The sequence below is a fragment of the Cladophialophora immunda genome (genome assembly GCF_000835495.1).
Source record: "Cladophialophora immunda strain CBS 83496 unplaced genomic scaffold supercont1.4, whole genome shotgun sequence".
Taxonomy (NCBI): Eukaryota; Fungi; Ascomycota; class Eurotiomycetes; order Chaetothyriales; family Herpotrichiellaceae; genus Cladophialophora; species Cladophialophora immunda.
The window spans coordinates 1,355,010-1,370,103 of NW_015622544.1; the positions used below are offsets into that span (position 1 = coordinate 1,355,010).

The window sequence follows — 15,094 nt, forward strand, 5'->3', positions numbered from 1 at the left end:
ACTTGGGTCCTACCACGGCGACAGTGACTAGGTACCTACCGAGCTGCGAGCTCCCACCCCACCAACCACGACGAGCACGAGCTAGCTACCTAGTGGTATCGGTGCATCTAGATGGGCACGACGCCGAGACAGCTGCGTGGAGAAAGAACCGAGTCCTCCGTCTGCAGGCGGCGTGCATACTGCTAAGCTCTCCAAGCTCCCAGAAAGCCCATGTGAAAAAAAGGCTAAAGTCGCGAGAAAGCTTCACGAACTCTGCCTAGTGCCTCCAAAGCAGGTTTTACTTTGGTTTCCAGCTTCACGGCTCACCACGGAAGTCGGTGCCAATCAATAGGCTTAATGCATGGCATGATCCTTCTGCGGATGTTCTCCTCGTAGGTAGTTGCATAGTCCAACGTGCTCTTCACATTTGGATCTTTTGGGAATCAATGACGCGCGGCATCGGCGCACTTTATCCGGCGAGCGGCTCGAGCAGCTTGTGCGGGGGACGAAGTGACGTATTGACCATTGACTGCCATGTACTCGATACATGTTGGGATTTCGACGATTGATGGGAGTGATTGATGCTTCAGTCCGCCGTTCTCTCGTGTCTGTCAAAGGAAGGCGTCAAACAGTGACTCTTGTTGTAAGATCCAGAAACCACCCCTACCAAACATGTACCTCGTATTCGAATGCCCTGCATCAAAGCACCCCTGTTCCCCAAGTCATGTACCTAGATCCTGTGTAACCTGTCAAAGTGGAGAGGCTCGTATTCTCTGTGCCGTGTTGCTGTCATGCCTCCGCCGCTTGCAAACCGCTCCTTCTACCTGCCGTGCCTTGGAGATCCCCTTGAGATGTCATCTGGCATCTGTGTCCAGACGTTCGACCCGCCTCGCCGTCACTTGACCTTCCTCTTGCCGACCTTATGACATTACGCTTTTCCTGAGCCCGCGGCTTGTCCTCCGCAGAGTTGCTCTTGGTGAGCCACAGTGGCACCGGTGATGTCCACACTAAGCAAGTTGGCGGCGCCGATCAGCACCTAACAAGAGGTTTGATGTATTTTTTTTGGAGGGGCAGATCAGTCCTACTAAAGACCATGTTATCGATAACGCCTACTTTTGCGAAGCAACTAGCCCGGAAAACGGTATGCAAAGGATCTGCTGCTGACGAGGTGGCTTGCACAGCGTGGAGCTTCATCGGGTAGCACGGCGTTGGACATGCAGCCCGATTGAGATCAAGCAAGGCTGTGGAAGTCTAGAGTCGCGACGACGAGACTTTCCCAAAACAAAAACAAGAGCTTTCTCAAGATCCTTCTATTTTCTAGCATTCGCTCACCCCAACCTTCACAGTGTCTTCTCGACCTCATCCACTGGCAACATCACCTCGACAATCTTCTTCTTGACCGCTTCACTAGGCTCTTCGTACGGTCGCCGCGGTCGCAGCATGGCCTCAAGATCGCCTTGGATCCCTGCTTTCTTCGCACTGAACTGACTAACAGCATATTTGGTCGTGGCAATTCCTGCCTTTGTGGGGTTCTCGGCATGGGCCGACATTCTCTGGAGTGCCAACGCCTGATCATGTTTGCCCATTTTCCACAGATCAAAGACTTTGGCGACTGTCTTTGGGAAGATGTTGGCAAAAGCAGCAATGCAGCCTGCCGACCCTGCCGCCAGCCCCCCGACTAAGAAGTCCGACTGTCCCCCAAACACCGCAAACCGCTCGGGTTGGAAGGTGGCCGACAATCGTGTGATCTTTCCCACCGAGCCACAGGTCAATTTCACTCCAACAATGTTCGGGAACTCCTGCGCCAAAGCAGCAATTGCATCCGAGTCCAAATCGAGGCCATTACACACGGCAGGGAAGTTGTAGATGAGGATGGGAAGAGGAGAGGCTTTCGCGACGGCGGCGTAGAAGTTGTGGACGACCGTGGGTGTGGTCTGCTTGCCGAAATATGCGCAAGGGAGCACGAGGACATAGTTGGCCCCAGCAGCATGGGCATCAGCGATATACTCAAGCACCTGCGCTGTTGAATGGCCCCCGACCCCGGCAATAATGGGATAGTTTTCAGGAACCGACTTGCGTGCTAACCGCAGCAGCGCAGCTCTTTCATCGCGGGTGAGCAGAAAGGTCTCTGCATTTGTCCCCAAGATAACCAATCCTCTCAGCCCGGAATTTGCCAGGTAGGAATAGTACTGTGCTTGTTCATTGGGACGCAAGGTATCGGTGGCAGGATCGAAGAAGGTGACCGCAGGAGCATACACGCCAGACGGTGGGACCGGATACGCGTGAGGCGTTGGATTGGTAGAGCCCATGTTGCTTGAAATTTTATCGCTGGAAATGTTTATTCTTCAGGTGTAGACAGAAAGGGACAGACTGCGGCCCCAGAACAAATCTTCTTGTGAAATGATCCATCTTTTTATCATGCTGAACCACCACCTCCGACAGCGGCAGTCAGTCGGTAACTGCGCCGTCGCCATCCTTGCCCGTGTTTCCCCCCTCAGGTTCATTGATTCCTCGCATGCGGGGACGTATTCGCAGGGGCTCTCAGGCGATTCTATTGGCGATGAGCTTCTCGCTTTCGGCGCGTGATATACCGGAGTCGCTAGACCGACCGTGGAAAGGAAACCCCGAAGACGACGAGGATACAGGTACATTTCACAGGGACAACCCCCGAGTCACCAGTGTTGAGTCTGATCCCTTTAGCAGCGACAAGAGGCCGTGTGTATAGATGAAGAACCAACGAGCCGGACAGCGCGAGCCAAGGGTGAAGATGAAAATGGAGACCGTCGGGATCGGTGCAAATGCTGCTTAGCAAAAGAGAATGGAGATACAAAGTCCGAGCCAAACATCAATTTGCTCTTGGTCCTTTTGCCGAAATCCATGAGTTGTCTGTTTCACAAACACTGAACCCCATATTCATATACTCTGTCTGCAAGTTGCCTCCCACGAGCACCGCCAGTGGGACACTTTTCTTGCTTTGACCAGAATATCTTCGCTTTTGAATTCCCTGTGCAATGCGGGAGGGTTGTCCAGGGATGCACAGTTGAACGGTGAGATTGGAAACAGCAGCAAGCGACAACACCGAGGACCAGCGAATCTCCTAAGAACCAATTCTGGAGACACAATATCTCTCGCCTGATGAATCTGGTGATGAAATCACCATCAGGATCAAATCTGCTTCCTATGCCTTCGACGACTTTCAAACTCGAGCGACGCCGGGGCTCTAGGAGGTTCTCCCAGCAGAAGTTGTTCTTGGGTACCCTCATCTTCGTTGCAGCTCTCCTCGCCTTTCCTCTCCTGCGACATGTACGAGACGACACTTGTTCAGCTTCTCCTTTTCTGCTTCGGGCGGGTCTGTGCAGCACGGTTTTTCATGCTCTGTGGAACATATTCCATCATCTAGGTGGAAACGGGCCCTGGATCCGCAAATTACACAGTGTTAACTATTACGATTCACCCCTACCCAAGAAATGCTCCGTGGATCAAGTGCACATGGTAAGGTCCATTACACGGACTATGATCGGTAGGCAGCACTTCTCGTGCTAACGTTTGTAGTTATCACGGCATGCTGAACGATACCCGACAAAAGCAGCTGGCTCTCGTGAGTTGCTTCGGTAATCTGAACCAGCTGAGGCACTAACCGCCTTGACCAGGGCACATCGACCTCCTCAGCCGACTTAAGGATTCGGAGGTGAATCTCACAGGGTCGCTATCATTTCTCAAAGAGTGGACATATTTTACGGATCTCTCCAATCCCGCGTTCGAGAATCTAACAGCCACTGGCCCATATGCTGGAACACGACAGGCCTCTAACACGGGTAGGGTTCTGCGGCAGCGGTACAACCATCTTGTATCCGACGGCCGCAGGACCAATTTCTGGTCTTGCAGCTCTCCGCGAGATGTTGAGACCGCAGAACACTTTGCCACTGGATTCTTTGGCCCAGACTGGAGGTCTGATGGTTCGGCGGCGCTGGTGGTAATTCCCGAGGATGAAGATCGAGGCGCAAATACGCTTACCCCGGGAGACACCTGTCTCAAATACCGCAACGACAAAGAGCACGGTCACGATCACGGATATGCGAAGCTGGCAGAGTGGCAGCGCACATTCTCCCAAGCCATCGCCGAGAGACTCGCCAACGATGCAGAGGGCATGATATTCAGCCCACTTGACGTCTATGGTATGTTCAACTTGCTTCCCCGGGGCTGTCTCGCGTGCAAGGAATCTTCCGTTATTTGCATGTGTTGATATCGAACGGGGACTGACAGATACCCACAGGCATGATGGAAATGTGCGGTTTCGAGATCCTGGCGAGGGGGAAGAGCCCGTGGTGCGATGTGTTCGAGCAACACGAGTGGCTCCAATTCGAATATGCGCGTGACTTGTTACACTATTATCGAGCTGGCCCCGGTAATAAGTTTGGTGCCATATTGGGTTGGCTGTGGCTCAATGCAACGCAGCAACTCATGTCAAACCACTCGTCCCAAGACGTCTATTTCAGCTTCGTCCACGACGGTGACATTGTCCCTGCGTTGGCCACCTTGGGAATCTTTGACGAGTCTTTGGGCCTGGGCCATCTACCTACTGACCGGCTAGTGACCGAGCGGAAGTGGAAGACAAGTGACGTGGTCCCAATGGGCGGACGGTTGATATTCGAACGTATAACTTGTGAGACGGATGGAGGGCTGACCGAAATAGGGCGAGGGCATGCCGTCCGGCTCTTTATCAATGATGGGCTGATTGACTTGGCCAAGTTGACCGACATGGATCCATTCAGCCACGTAGAAGGTGCAGTGTCGCTGGAGAGCTTCCAAACCTCCCTGTCCATCAAAGGGACACAGCTGGGGAAGTTCCGAGAGATCTGCTCCTTACCAGACGACGCACCAGATGGAATCGATTTTCTGCATCAATAGAATCACACAAGCCATGTAGAGAGCGAAAGGCGCAAATACCATTTTGTGGGAGAACAAGGGCTGCGATTGACAAGGCTAGGTGTATTTATAGCTCCTCGTGCCCAAACCCCCTGGAGATTTGGTCGCTGGCGACCAACGGCCGAGGCTGAACCAAATCTCAATGTTTCAGCGGCTGCACCTCGAGATTTGCGCCGGAGCTGATCTGACGCTGCGGCTGACACCGCACAGGGGGGCTGAAATATAACATTGTTGAAGACAGGTTGCTTCACCCCTCCTGATTCCGGCGAGCTTCAACTTCCTTTGTGTTCCCAACAACAGCAACAACAAATACTCGCAGTTGCCCCTGACACACTCTCACATCAAGCCAAATTCTACTCCAACCCCCTAGTCTCCTTACTCCAGCGACGCAGATAAACAAACACCAGATAGAGCACCCAGTCTGAACCTCTCGCTCCCTTGAAACCCTTCGTTCGAGGCAGAAGTCCCCTATTCAATCCTCACGCTCTTTGTTCTACACATTGTGTCCTTGCGTCCTATAGCTCCTGGCCAGAGGCTGTGGACTTTATCAATCCCTTGATTCGGAAAAGCGGTCAAAGAAGTACATAGATCCGGCCAAAGAAGAAAGCCATGGCCGACGTCCAGACGCCCACCGAAGCGACGCTTCTCTCGACGTCGAACTCAGCGACCGAATACACTGCTCCAGCCTCAAAAGAAGCGGCCACACAAGTCTCCCTCGTGGAAGCCCCAGTGACCACTACCACCGCATCGACAGAGACAGAACCGGCACCTGGCCCCACGGCAACAACGACAGCGACTGTCAATGGAGTCACAAACGCAAGCACAGACACTGCTACACTTACAAACGGCACTACATACACACCCGCAGCAGTATCAGCCACAACCACACCAGTTCCCGTGGCTACCTCTGCGCCTGCGGCAGATGGTTTGGCCCAAAATGGCAAATCGGCGAACCTGAGGGAGGAGGACGACCCGCCGCTGTTTTCCCCGTCTCTCATTTCGGACGAAGTCATGTCACGACTGCCAGAGGGCTACACGATTCGGCCTCTCCGACGGAGCGATTACTATGGAGGTACGTCTTTGGTCCATACATTCTATTCCCGACTCCCCCCAGATCCAACCTTTGCGCTCGCGAAACTGACCTAGTCTCTCTGCTCTTTGATCTGTAGGCTTTCTCCCCACCCTCCGCGTTCTCACCACTGTGGGCGAACCCACTCTAGCCGAATTCAACGCCCGCTACGACTTCATCTCCTCGCGCAACGACACCTACTACATCCTGGTCATCTGTGACGAAACGTCGACCGTCGTGGGCACGGGCGCCGTGATCGTGGAGCGGAAATTCATCCACAACATGGGCCTCGTGGGCCATATCGAGGACATTGCGGTCGCGAAGAATCAACAGGGTAAAAAGCTGGGTTTGAGGATCATCCAAGCGCTGGACGCAGTGGCTGAGAGAGTGGGCTGCTATAAGAGTATTTTGGATTGCAGCGAGGCGAACGAAGGATTCTACGTGAAATGCGGGTTTAAGAGGGCAGGGTTGGAGATGGCGCATTACTATGAGCAGGGTCCCAAGTCGAGTTATGAGAGGTCGTGAGAGGCGATATGATCGTGGGAGAGGGCAGGGAAGTTACTGAGAGGCGTTTCCTGGAAGAACGGGTTTGAAATTGAAGCTGTGCCGGTTCTGTGGAAGAGCACAGATGCCGCCACGCCATGGCCGCGAGACAGAGGACAAACATGTGTTTTATACTACGATGGATGGGCTCTATAAGAGTCCAACATGGGAAGCGAGTTCCACGTCTGTGGGAAAGCGATTCTTCGGGAGGATAGACAAAATCGAAGGCAACAAGAAATGTGACGGAGCCACCAGCTACGAGAGGCGGGGGGAATGGAACGATGGAAGATGGAAAGAGACGCAGGCATTCCTCGCAGACACAATGCACACCCCCACACTACAGAGCGAGAGGGAAAGAGAGAAGCACAGACGACGATTCCCGACATCTGGGATGTATGTCGTCGGTCTTCTCGAGGTCGTTGTTGTTCTGTGTCCCCTTTTCCCAGTGGCGTTTATCGCCCGGGGGTGAAGGAGCGTTTAGCGCAGCAGCTTTATGAAGGTCAACGAACCCTTGAGGGGCAAGGGAGGGAGAGAGAGACGGGAATTCCGTTCATCAATGATAGATAGATTTCCACCTACCTGCATACCTAGGTATGGAACTACAGGAAGGTCAAAGTGGTACATGCGAGGTATATCGGTACATAATATCAACTGTGTTCACTTTTATCTTTTCGCTCCTCCGCGTCGGCGAGAGATTCATCTCGATGAAGTCATTTCCGATTTCCAGGGCTATTTCCTCCGACTTTTATTATGGTTAGGTTGTAAAGATGCGCGACCGAGGATGCGCAAGGGAACAAGTTGGTTCAACGGTTGCAATCCATGGCTGGCTTGGTAAGGGAGGACTACCCTGAAAATCTTTGCTTCGTGAGACGAGGGCTTTTCCGTCCGTTTTTCTGGCTGAATGTCCACGGGCCATGAAATTTATCTTGATCTCGAGGACAGGCTCGCAGTCCCGATGAGGGAGGAAGTTTGAGGAGCTCACTTACATACATATTACCTACTCTACGATACTTAACTAGGTGTTGGGACGGAACTGGGACAAGCATCTGCAGCCTGGGAACTCTGAAGCTTTTGCTTCTTCTGACTTCAAGGCTCGTTGCATCGCCGGCTGAGAGGGGCGGCGACACCACCACTACCACAGCAAGCATATCATTCGTCTCCGACAAAAGATTCCGAGGGCCGTCACCAAATCCACGAAAGAAGGAACAGAGCCTTCAAAGCATTCTCCCCATGCTTTTCCAATGTTGGGACATCTTCGGCTAAACGGAGAGCCAAAAGGGGTCGGTCGGTGTCGGTGTCTTGCTCGAGACATTTTGCCAGATGAGTCTGCCCTCTCTCCCGTGCTTCTGATCCTTGGTACCTACCTGTAGTAGCAACGCATGAGCCCCCTAGCCCAGCTGCAAATCTTGGGAGAAGGCGCAACTTGTTGCTCGCTGCAACGCATTCGGCTCGCGCCGAATTGCGCGGGTTTTGCATTTCGTTCTGTAAGGCGAAACTGGAAATCTCGCCTATGGCCATGAAATGGAGAGTCAATGAACAGGCAGACGAACTCATCCGTGGAGTATCGCTTGTTTTTGCCGCACTTCGAGAGACAAGAGATTTCCCACGAGTCTTACTCTGACGGTATGACTCAAATCCTTCATGGTTGGTCCGGTTCGGCCACACGTGACCTGATCTGTTAGGCAGCACTCAAAATTCTTTCTCTTGGAACCTTGCAGATCATGTGCATCTGCATTTTTGCAACGGGCTTTGATGTACATCGGACGCGTACGAGTGAGAAAAATCTGGATCCCCGCGTTAGCAGATGGCGAGGGGGGGGTTGCTTGATTGCGCGAGGGTTGACTGATGCATCCTGATGGCGACTCTGCCGTATTTACCTGCTCAACCTGGAGCAGAAATCATGCCCTGATTTGTCCGTGCTGCCTGAAGTCGCCGGGGATTTGATCATGATCAACATAAAACAGCTTAACGCTTTGATCTTCCATTTCCTGCTGGGCACCAGTCTTGCCTTGAGGCTGCCGGTGGAGTGTTACCCACTGGCTCTCCGTGTCAGCTTCCAGAAAGTCTTTGGACGCGACTCTCTCCCTCACAGATGGATTGGGAGCCCGTATTCGGATGACCTGAAGGATGCTACGAAGCGGATCGCAGGAAGTCGTTCTCTCATCTGATGACTGGCTAGGCAGCAGGCAGCCTGGGACATCGAGAGCAACCTCTCAACAAGAGCTTCCTCCACAGCAGTGAAAGCTGGGTCTGAGTTGGCGGCATCTCACGGGATTCTAGTACATCCGGTCGCCGGAGTAGTGCCCATCGTGCCAGGCCACAGGGCGGCAAGGTCAGGTTGGCTGTTGCCAGTGTCTGATGTCGCATTCCGCATCAGCGACGGGCTGCTGTGATATGAAGTCTATGTGATGACAAATGCAGATAAGTTCATTGGGGACATTCGCGTCGTCGCTCACAAGTCAACCAAATTTGTGCAAGTTGCACAAACTCCGGCAGGGTCCCAGGCGGGATATCGCACAGTTGGCCAAGCGACAGCGAGCCCAAGTGAGGTCCAAGGGTTTCGTACCAGTGTCTCGACCGAGTTCACAAGCTTGCCTTTCTGCGTAGCATTGATCGGGTCGGCAGGAGTGCTTCTGCCTGTTTTGGTGGCCACTGGCCAGTGTTGGCCGCTCTGTTGTCCCATCTCGGAAAATTGAGGAACGTCGGATCTGCGATCTGGGCATTCGCCAAGAGGCAGTGTAGGCTGCCCCAAACTGGCAAGGATGAGGACTGAAAAATTGGGTCGCGCTGCTTCTATTGTTCCCGCCCGTGCCTCAGCCACTCGCAAAGGCAAGGCAGCCTCCAGGCGAGTCCAAACCCAGCCCCCAACCTTGCCGTGTATAGTTGGCATGTTGGAATAATTAACTTGAGGCTGAATGTCTTGCGAAGACGTGAGTTTCGCTTTGACTCTGCGACATGGAAGCTGCGGTGATGCTTCGAAAAGCCAGTGGGATCCCGGCGACCCTCGAAGCCCGGATCCTGGGTGGAAGAGGGAGCGGAAAAGGGCCTAAAGGAGGCAAAGTGGCGGTTTGCCGCCCAACTGAACCAAGTTTGAGTCACGCTCTTTCTGCCAGCTGGGCCTTCTCAGTTTGACCCTCGTCCTCCGGTCAGAGTGCCGGCCACCCACCCACCCACCACCTGGTCACGGCAACATTGCCCGTCGCGAGGGGGGCGAATCAGGCTGGCGATGATTCACTACCACGCGGGGTGTTGGCTGGCCCGATTGGAGCGTAGTAGCGTTGTCAGACACTGATTAGTTGTGCTTAGCTTGGGTTTGCATTCTTCGTCTGTGTTGACGTATTAGGAGTTGCGCACATGTTCGCGGAGTTACACTATGCAGCCAGCATCTTGTTGACCCAGTGGTCGTCGGACACTGTCTCCCAGGTGAAGCGAAACGATCAAGATAGGACTTGGAGCAGAAGGAGCTCGACCCGGAGAGCCGTGAAGGAACCGTTTATGAATGGAACACCGCGGGCGGACCTGATTGATGAAAAGCAATCTATTAGCGGAGATGACTAACAGAATCTGATATAATCTTTGTTCTGGCAAAAATCCCAGCGAGGTTCATTGGCTCTGGTGGTTCGCCTGGGCTCTTGGTTGCACAGAATGGGAGGGCGAGCGGTTGTAGGTTTCCTGACCAAATACTCCGTACTCCGTGCTCGGGCTGGAGAAGCACATCATCGACGCCTTGCTTTCAGTGAGGCCCAGGTAGCCCCAACTGAGTGAGGGCTGCTTCTCTTTCGCCCATTATCGGTGGTTGCGCTGAAAATCCATCAAGCGGCGAGAGGCCAGCAAGGTCTCGAGCAGCCTAGTCAGACGTGAAACCGGTAATTTGTTCGTAGAAGACATGTTCGTAGGACTAGGTAACAAGCCATAGGCTGGAGGCAAGATGAGCAAACTTCCAGAGTTCTTTCATGCCTGGTCCAGACAGTGGGTGTGTGGTGGTTTGGGGGGTGGGTGTCGCTAGGGGGGGTCTCAAGTTCAGGTTGGAATTTGAGTCATCGGCTGATGATCTGGAGGGCGCTGTTCAGCGGCGCGCGGGCGAGCAGGAAGCCACTGCATGGCAGAGCCAAAGTGGCGAGGGTGCCACCCCCAGCCCTTATATCCTCCAAACTACCGCCAGCGCCCCGGCATGAGGTCCTCCTCTACCAAAGACAAGATGAAGCAATCCATGGATCGCAGCACTGGCTGCATGTTATACTTTGTTCACATCTGAATCCCCTGACCACACGTTCTCGTTACAAGACGCAGGTTATCGCCAACCCGCCGCACTCGAATTCCCCCAGTAAGCCCTTCCAGCACTCCTGGCTGCGAAAGCGTCTCGCATTTTGCCACGAAGCAGAAAGACTCGCATTTGAGACCTGGATTTCTGTCCAAAACACTCAACTGACTCACGGAACAATGTCTGCCTATAGACACTGTATATTTAGGACCATTTCATATTTGCCACGACCGCCGAATACACAGATATCCAGAACCACGGGCTGAATCTCGTCCGGAGCGTCCCTGGCTCTCACCACCGTTGACTCCCATTGCGATTCGAGTCTCGCATTCACTCCCTCCAATTCACCCTGACCTCTTAATTGCCAACACATTACCACCGTGTTCACGACTTCTACCTCTAGTCACCTCTCCCTCACTGCAATCTCAACCAACCCTTGCCGACGGTTGTTTGGGTTGAAAGAGTCTTCTGACAACACGCTCTAGCACACCTCTCCCGCAACTCTCCACTCCTATCAGTCATAAAAGGAAAAAATTGGTCATTAGCCATGATTTCTTGGTCGGTGTCACATATCCAAGAAGAACCATCTACACGCCGAAGCCCACCGCCAGAGTCACGCATTGTTTTGGTAAAGCCACACCAAGATCGGTTTGAGACAGACGAGCATTTGTACCTCGAGACCTCCCTCGCTGAGTTGGCTCATGCTTAACTCTCGAAGGCGCATCGATCTCGTGCTTGTCGTGATCAAGCCATCTTGCCAAACAAGACAGTCTTCCGTGCTCTGACTCGCGGTGGGTTTGCCACCCGCTCTTTTGGTAAGAATGAAAACATCCCAAACAAAGGGCGACATGCTCACGCTCGCGCACCAGGTTCTTCTAATTGGTTATTCTGTTGTCAATCTGGATTTTCGTAATCGAACCCTATTGCCACCAACTCGGGACCGCGATCTCAATTCTTCGCCATCGGAGGAAACGCTGGTCCTTTCAGTCTCCAGAAGATGGGCTTTAAGGAGGTTGCAGCCTTCTCCAATTCCCATCCCCCCCAAAACGTACAAGATTCAGTCGAAAGATGGCTCTCTCCAGTGTCGAGGGCAGAGCCAGGCCGCTTCTACAACTTCCGACAGTCCCAGGAACGCTGGGCCTTCAATAGCTACAACGTCAACCCGGACCTCGATCAAACTAGCATTGCTTCCATTGACGATGATGTCAGTGTGAGCGATTCAGCCCACGAGTCGTACTCTTCCGAATCATCATCTCAGACGTCCTGGACGTCAACGACCGATCCTGGTGACATCTTCCTCGACGAGGACGGTAGAGAGCCACTTCCGTCTCTCAAGAAGGTGCTCTCTCACACAGCACTTGAGCCGCAAGAGCAGCTATTGAAGGGAATACAGACCAAAGATCATGCCGCCTCCGGCAGCACCTGTCCCCTTGGATATGCCTATCGTAGCCTCAAGGCGCGGGTCTCTACTCATCTTCAGCAACCCAGCCAAACATGTCTGCGACTGCGCGGTGGCGAAGCCAGCTCTGACCCGGATGCACAACACTGGAATGCTCGGAGAACTGCTTGTTCTTTCAGGAGACAATGCCCGCCTAAGTTGAAGAGGGACACCGACGTCACAGAGCAGTTTGTGTCTCTACTCATCGTCTTTGCAAAGAGACTTATCACCGCCATTTGGCCCCTCTCTGACCGGCCACCGATGATGTCGGACTGTTTCAACGGGGCCGGTGTATTGCGCCTCGATACCTTCATCAAAGAAACACTCCGACGCTCCAAAACAAGCTACTCTACTTTACAAGTCGCGTTGTACTATCTGATACTACTAAAGTCCAGGATGCCACAAGGGCCGTCCAAGACCAGCTGTAGAGGCGAACCGTTCGAGAGATCTCAGTGCCGAGCCATGCAGTGTGGACGTCGCATGTTTTTGTCCGCTCTCATGCTGGCTTCGAAATATTTGCAAGACCGCAATTATTCGGCCCGGGCCTGGAGCAAGATATCTGGCCTACGCAGCAGTGAAATCAACGAGAACGAAAGAGAATATCTCGCACAAATCAACTACGACCTCCATGTTCCGAAAGAGGCTTTCGACAATTGGAGCAAGATTGTTTTAATCTTGAGCAAGTTGTCGAGCGAGGGATCCCCGTGCCGGCCAGACGCTTTCAACGCGAATTTTGGTCCCCCTGGGGGTCATTCAAACACTTCTTTGGCTGCCATGATCTCGCAAGTGGGTTTGGACGAGAACGTTGACGATCATGTGTTCTCAGAAGCTTGGTGGACAGCCCTGCTTCGGAAACTCGAGCCGAGCATCGTCAAAGACACAGCGCATGTGGATGAGTTCTTGAGAGCTAATCTACCAAACGATAAGATGGACGTCGTTGCATCGCTCGCGCACCTAAGCAAGCAAGTGACCAGGCGACCAGATAACGCAGGCGTAGGACCGGATGCTGTTACCCATGGCTATGATTTGAATTTCAGCGAAGCCTTGAAGACACGCGCCTCCGAGTCAACCAAGGCTCAACCTATCTCGACTTCTCAGACTCCTGTCCAGATGAGTCCAGCCAAAGGTCTCGCGTTGCCGAGTCGTCCTCACCTTGGAAACCTTCCGACCCCGCAGACCACGCCTCGCATTCCAGATCAGTATACGTGGGAGCGAAACTGTGGCCGGCCTTCCCTTCGCTGCTCAGCGTCGGTTGATGCGCTGCGAAGCATGCGGAGGCAATGCCTCATGAATGCGAATTTGGAACGCTGCCCCCCTCCTCGACCTCAAAGCCTTGTCTTACCGTCTGTGAAGTGCCTTTTGCGTCCTGCTGAGACAATTCAGGAACTTCCCAGTAGGTCAACGACCCCAGTGGCTTCATCACCGGCCTCGATCTCTTCGGACTCGACGACTGTGACATCCCGATCTCGGTCATCCTCAATTTCGTCCAGCTCCTCCTGGTCGTCCTGGGCACCAAGCATACCACCACTGCGGAGAAGCGTGTGGAGCGGCGTCAGCTCTCCTCTGTCTCGAGTGTGTTCACTCTCAGATAGACAGTCCAAGCCCGTGTCGGTGGATTGTCAGATGACTGGGGCCCCCTCCCACCAAGGCTACTCTGAGGAATCCCAAAGTCAACAGTCAAATAACATACCTACCAGTTCCGAAGTCGCTGCTATCCATGGATTAATGTCGTTGTCAGCGCTCACAGAATCGCCCAGTCAGAGTGTCACTCCAACACCTCGACGGTTCGCTGGGAAAGTTGACAGTGCGGTGCATCAGAGCCATAATCACCCCCGAGGGCAAAAGAGGACACTCTCCAAGATCGATTCCGAGCTCCATGCTCAAGTGAGGAGTATTCTGTCGCAGAGTCAGACACAGATGGAAGTCGTCGAAGATTCTCTACCACTTTACTCCTGCATCACACCCACGCAATTGCAGCATCCTACCAAGCTTCTGACGGAGTCCCGGAGAGCAGTTTCCAATGCCACTGGCACGAAACGTCATTGCTCCATGCAACACTCTTCTTCGACACCCGATCTGTCACTGCGCTTCCTCACTGAAGGCATTACAGCATCTTGAAGTCTTGTGATGAGGACTGCAGGCTTGTGCAATCGCTTTGTGACAAACCTGTGTCCTGTATGATGGTCACCTTGGTCGTTCGTGGCTGCGGAGTCATCTCGGTGGCACCTCGTTACTATGGCTGCCTTTGCTGTCTTTATCGTATGTACGATCGGAGACACAACGCCGCGCCAGATGTGACTATGCTTCCGATGGATGGTGCCAGGCGATACCCAGCGTCCAGCGCCTATGCAATGCAGCTCACAACAGCTTCCGAACCATTTACAAGACCCTGACACACACCAGCACCTGGCATCCTAGCTCATAGTAGGTCTGTCAACGGCAACTCTTACCATCATCCACGCCATGTCAAATGTACAAGGCCGAAATCAGCCAAAGCAAAGGCACCAGAAAAACCTGTTCTATCTCTAAAAAGGAGAGAACAACAACATTACCCCCAATCTTGGTATCAAAATCTACCGCCAGGACAAATCATGGATCCAAGCGGTTGGAGGAATTCTCGAAGAATCATGTCAGCGCTACCATCGTCCATTGTATAGCTCATGGAATTGAACTTTTTTTTGTCTTTGATCTTCTGATACTCCGTAATTTTGTCTGTCATCTGTCTCTGTACTTGTCACGAGCTGAGCTGATAATCCGCGGTATCTTCCCGAGCTGTGAGTATCCCTTACCCCTGACGCTGCGTGAACCATGTCCTACCCCTACCCTTGAGATCTGTCGTGGAGGGAAAACGGCGGCTCCTCCGTCTGGGAGTGACGAT

The 15,094-nt window shown here is 53.2% G+C and overlaps 4 protein-coding genes across 4 annotated transcripts; 3 read left to right on the forward strand and 1 right to left on the reverse strand.

The window, feature by feature from the left end:
* Positions 1 to 1,048: 1,048 nt before the first annotated feature.
* PV07_06864 (uncharacterized protein) lies at positions 1,049 to 2,456 on the reverse strand. Its single transcript, XM_016393885.1, has one exon. It carries the CDS (start codon positions 2,286 to 2,288, stop codon positions 1,320 to 1,322), a length of 969 nt encoding a protein of 322 aa, XP_016247304.1. The 5' UTR covers positions 2,289 to 2,456; the 3' UTR covers positions 1,049 to 1,319.
* A 340-nt stretch (positions 2,457 to 2,796) lies between these two features.
* Positions 2,797 to 4,887, forward strand: PV07_06865 (uncharacterized protein; the record flags this gene model as incomplete). Its single annotated transcript, XM_016393886.1, has 4 exons — positions 2,797 to 3,471; positions 3,532 to 3,577; positions 3,630 to 4,154; positions 4,253 to 4,887. Exons 1-4 carry the CDS (start codon positions 3,115 to 3,117, stop codon positions 4,885 to 4,887), a joined length of 1,563 nt encoding a protein of 520 aa, XP_016247305.1. The 5' UTR covers positions 2,797 to 3,114.
* A 166-nt stretch (positions 4,888 to 5,053) lies between these two features.
* On the forward strand, positions 5,054 to 7,183 carry PV07_06866 (uncharacterized protein). Its single transcript, XM_016393887.1, has 2 exons — positions 5,054 to 5,977; positions 6,075 to 7,183. The coding sequence occupies exons 1-2, from the start codon at positions 5,515 to 5,517 to the stop codon at positions 6,497 to 6,499; spliced, it is 888 nt and encodes a 295-aa protein (XP_016247306.1). The 5' UTR covers positions 5,054 to 5,514; the 3' UTR covers positions 6,500 to 7,183.
* A 3,488-nt stretch (positions 7,184 to 10,671) lies between these two features.
* PV07_06867 (uncharacterized protein) lies at positions 10,672 to 14,904 on the forward strand. The gene is made up of 3 exons (XM_016393888.1): positions 10,672 to 10,841; positions 10,972 to 11,593; positions 11,648 to 14,904. Exon 3 carries the CDS (start codon positions 11,776 to 11,778, stop codon positions 14,332 to 14,334), a length of 2,559 nt encoding a protein of 852 aa, XP_016247307.1. The 5' UTR covers positions 10,672 to 10,841; positions 10,972 to 11,593; positions 11,648 to 11,775; the 3' UTR covers positions 14,335 to 14,904.
* Positions 14,905 to 15,094: the final 190 nt, after the last annotated feature.